Here is a 1010-nt window from a genome sequence, read left to right on the forward strand (position 1 = left end):
TCTTGTACTTTGCCGCCGACCTCACGTACATCATCCTGCCTCTGAACGGGCCTGGCTCGTACATCAGCCAGTTGCCCTCCATCACATTGGCCAGGGACCATTGCAGTTGGACATTGCGGAAAACGCGCCATGACGTTGTTCACCAGTCCTCCATCAGCTCGGACATCTGACCTCCGAAGTTCCTCCTTCTCCGTAGAATCTCTCTTCATCCTGCGCGTACCAGATCCTGCTCTGTGGTGCAAAAGAGGGGTTGGGTTTCAACTCAGAGCATTTCATATCTTTCAGCATGATCTATCTGGAGATTGGTCTACAGTAAATTAGCCAGGTGTGAGATCTTACCATTTGATCATGCGGCAGGACTTGATGCAGTCGCTCATGCCCATCATGCTCATGTAGTCGGCGTACTCGCCCCTCCTCATGAAGTACTGGTTTCCCATGTAGTTGGTGCGGTCGTACACCATGAAGCAGCCCTTCTCCACCCTGCAGGAGTGGCACCTGTTCAGGTAGGAGGACATGTCGGAGCAGTCGCTCATGCACTCATAGGAGCGACCCTGGAAGTTCTTCTCCTCGTAGAAGGTGATCTGAGAGAGGGAGTCTCTGGTTAGCATCATGTGTTTAGGTTGAAAGCTGTACATGTCTAATATAGGAAAACATGAAACACGTTCAATGTGAATCAAGCTTTCTTTGGATGCATTGCTGTTAAGGATAACCCTTAGTATAGCTGCAAAAACTGATGTTTTGTCCAGCAGCAGAAACAAGCTCCAACACAACACATTATTTGAACATGCAGAAGGCATGGAGCAACATCAGTATTTATTTGGAGCTGTGTTTATGACCACTTGATGATTGTCTAGATAATACATTTATTGTGTCTATTCTTTAGCTAAATGCTTGAATCATAACCTGCTTAATACTTCGATAAAGTCACAAACTAACGTTTTTTGAATGCCCTTTAGTGCTGGGCAGGTTGTGTTTTTACAGTTAAACAGCTGCCTGTTGCGACCCAAATG

General features: G+C 46.5%; 1 protein-coding gene across 1 annotated transcript in view; it reads right to left on the minus strand.

Annotated features, from left to right (window-relative positions):
- Positions 1-1010, minus strand: part of LOC104958596 (gamma-crystallin M2-like) — a 10841-nt gene that overhangs the window by 9360 nt on the left and 471 nt on the right. The window contains exons 2-3 of the mRNA XM_010786340.1: positions 340-581; positions 26-122 (exon numbers count right to left, since the gene is read on the minus strand). Coding sequence (XP_010784642.1) covers positions 26-122; positions 340-581 — 339 coding nt within the window. The remainder of the gene's footprint in view (positions 1-25; positions 123-339; positions 582-1010) is intronic.

Source organism: Notothenia coriiceps, unplaced genomic scaffold, assembly GCF_000735185.1.
Source record: "Notothenia coriiceps isolate Sejong01 unplaced genomic scaffold, NC01 NC01_scaffold00029135, whole genome shotgun sequence".
NCBI lineage: Eukaryota > Metazoa > Chordata > Actinopteri > Perciformes > Nototheniidae > Notothenia > Notothenia coriiceps.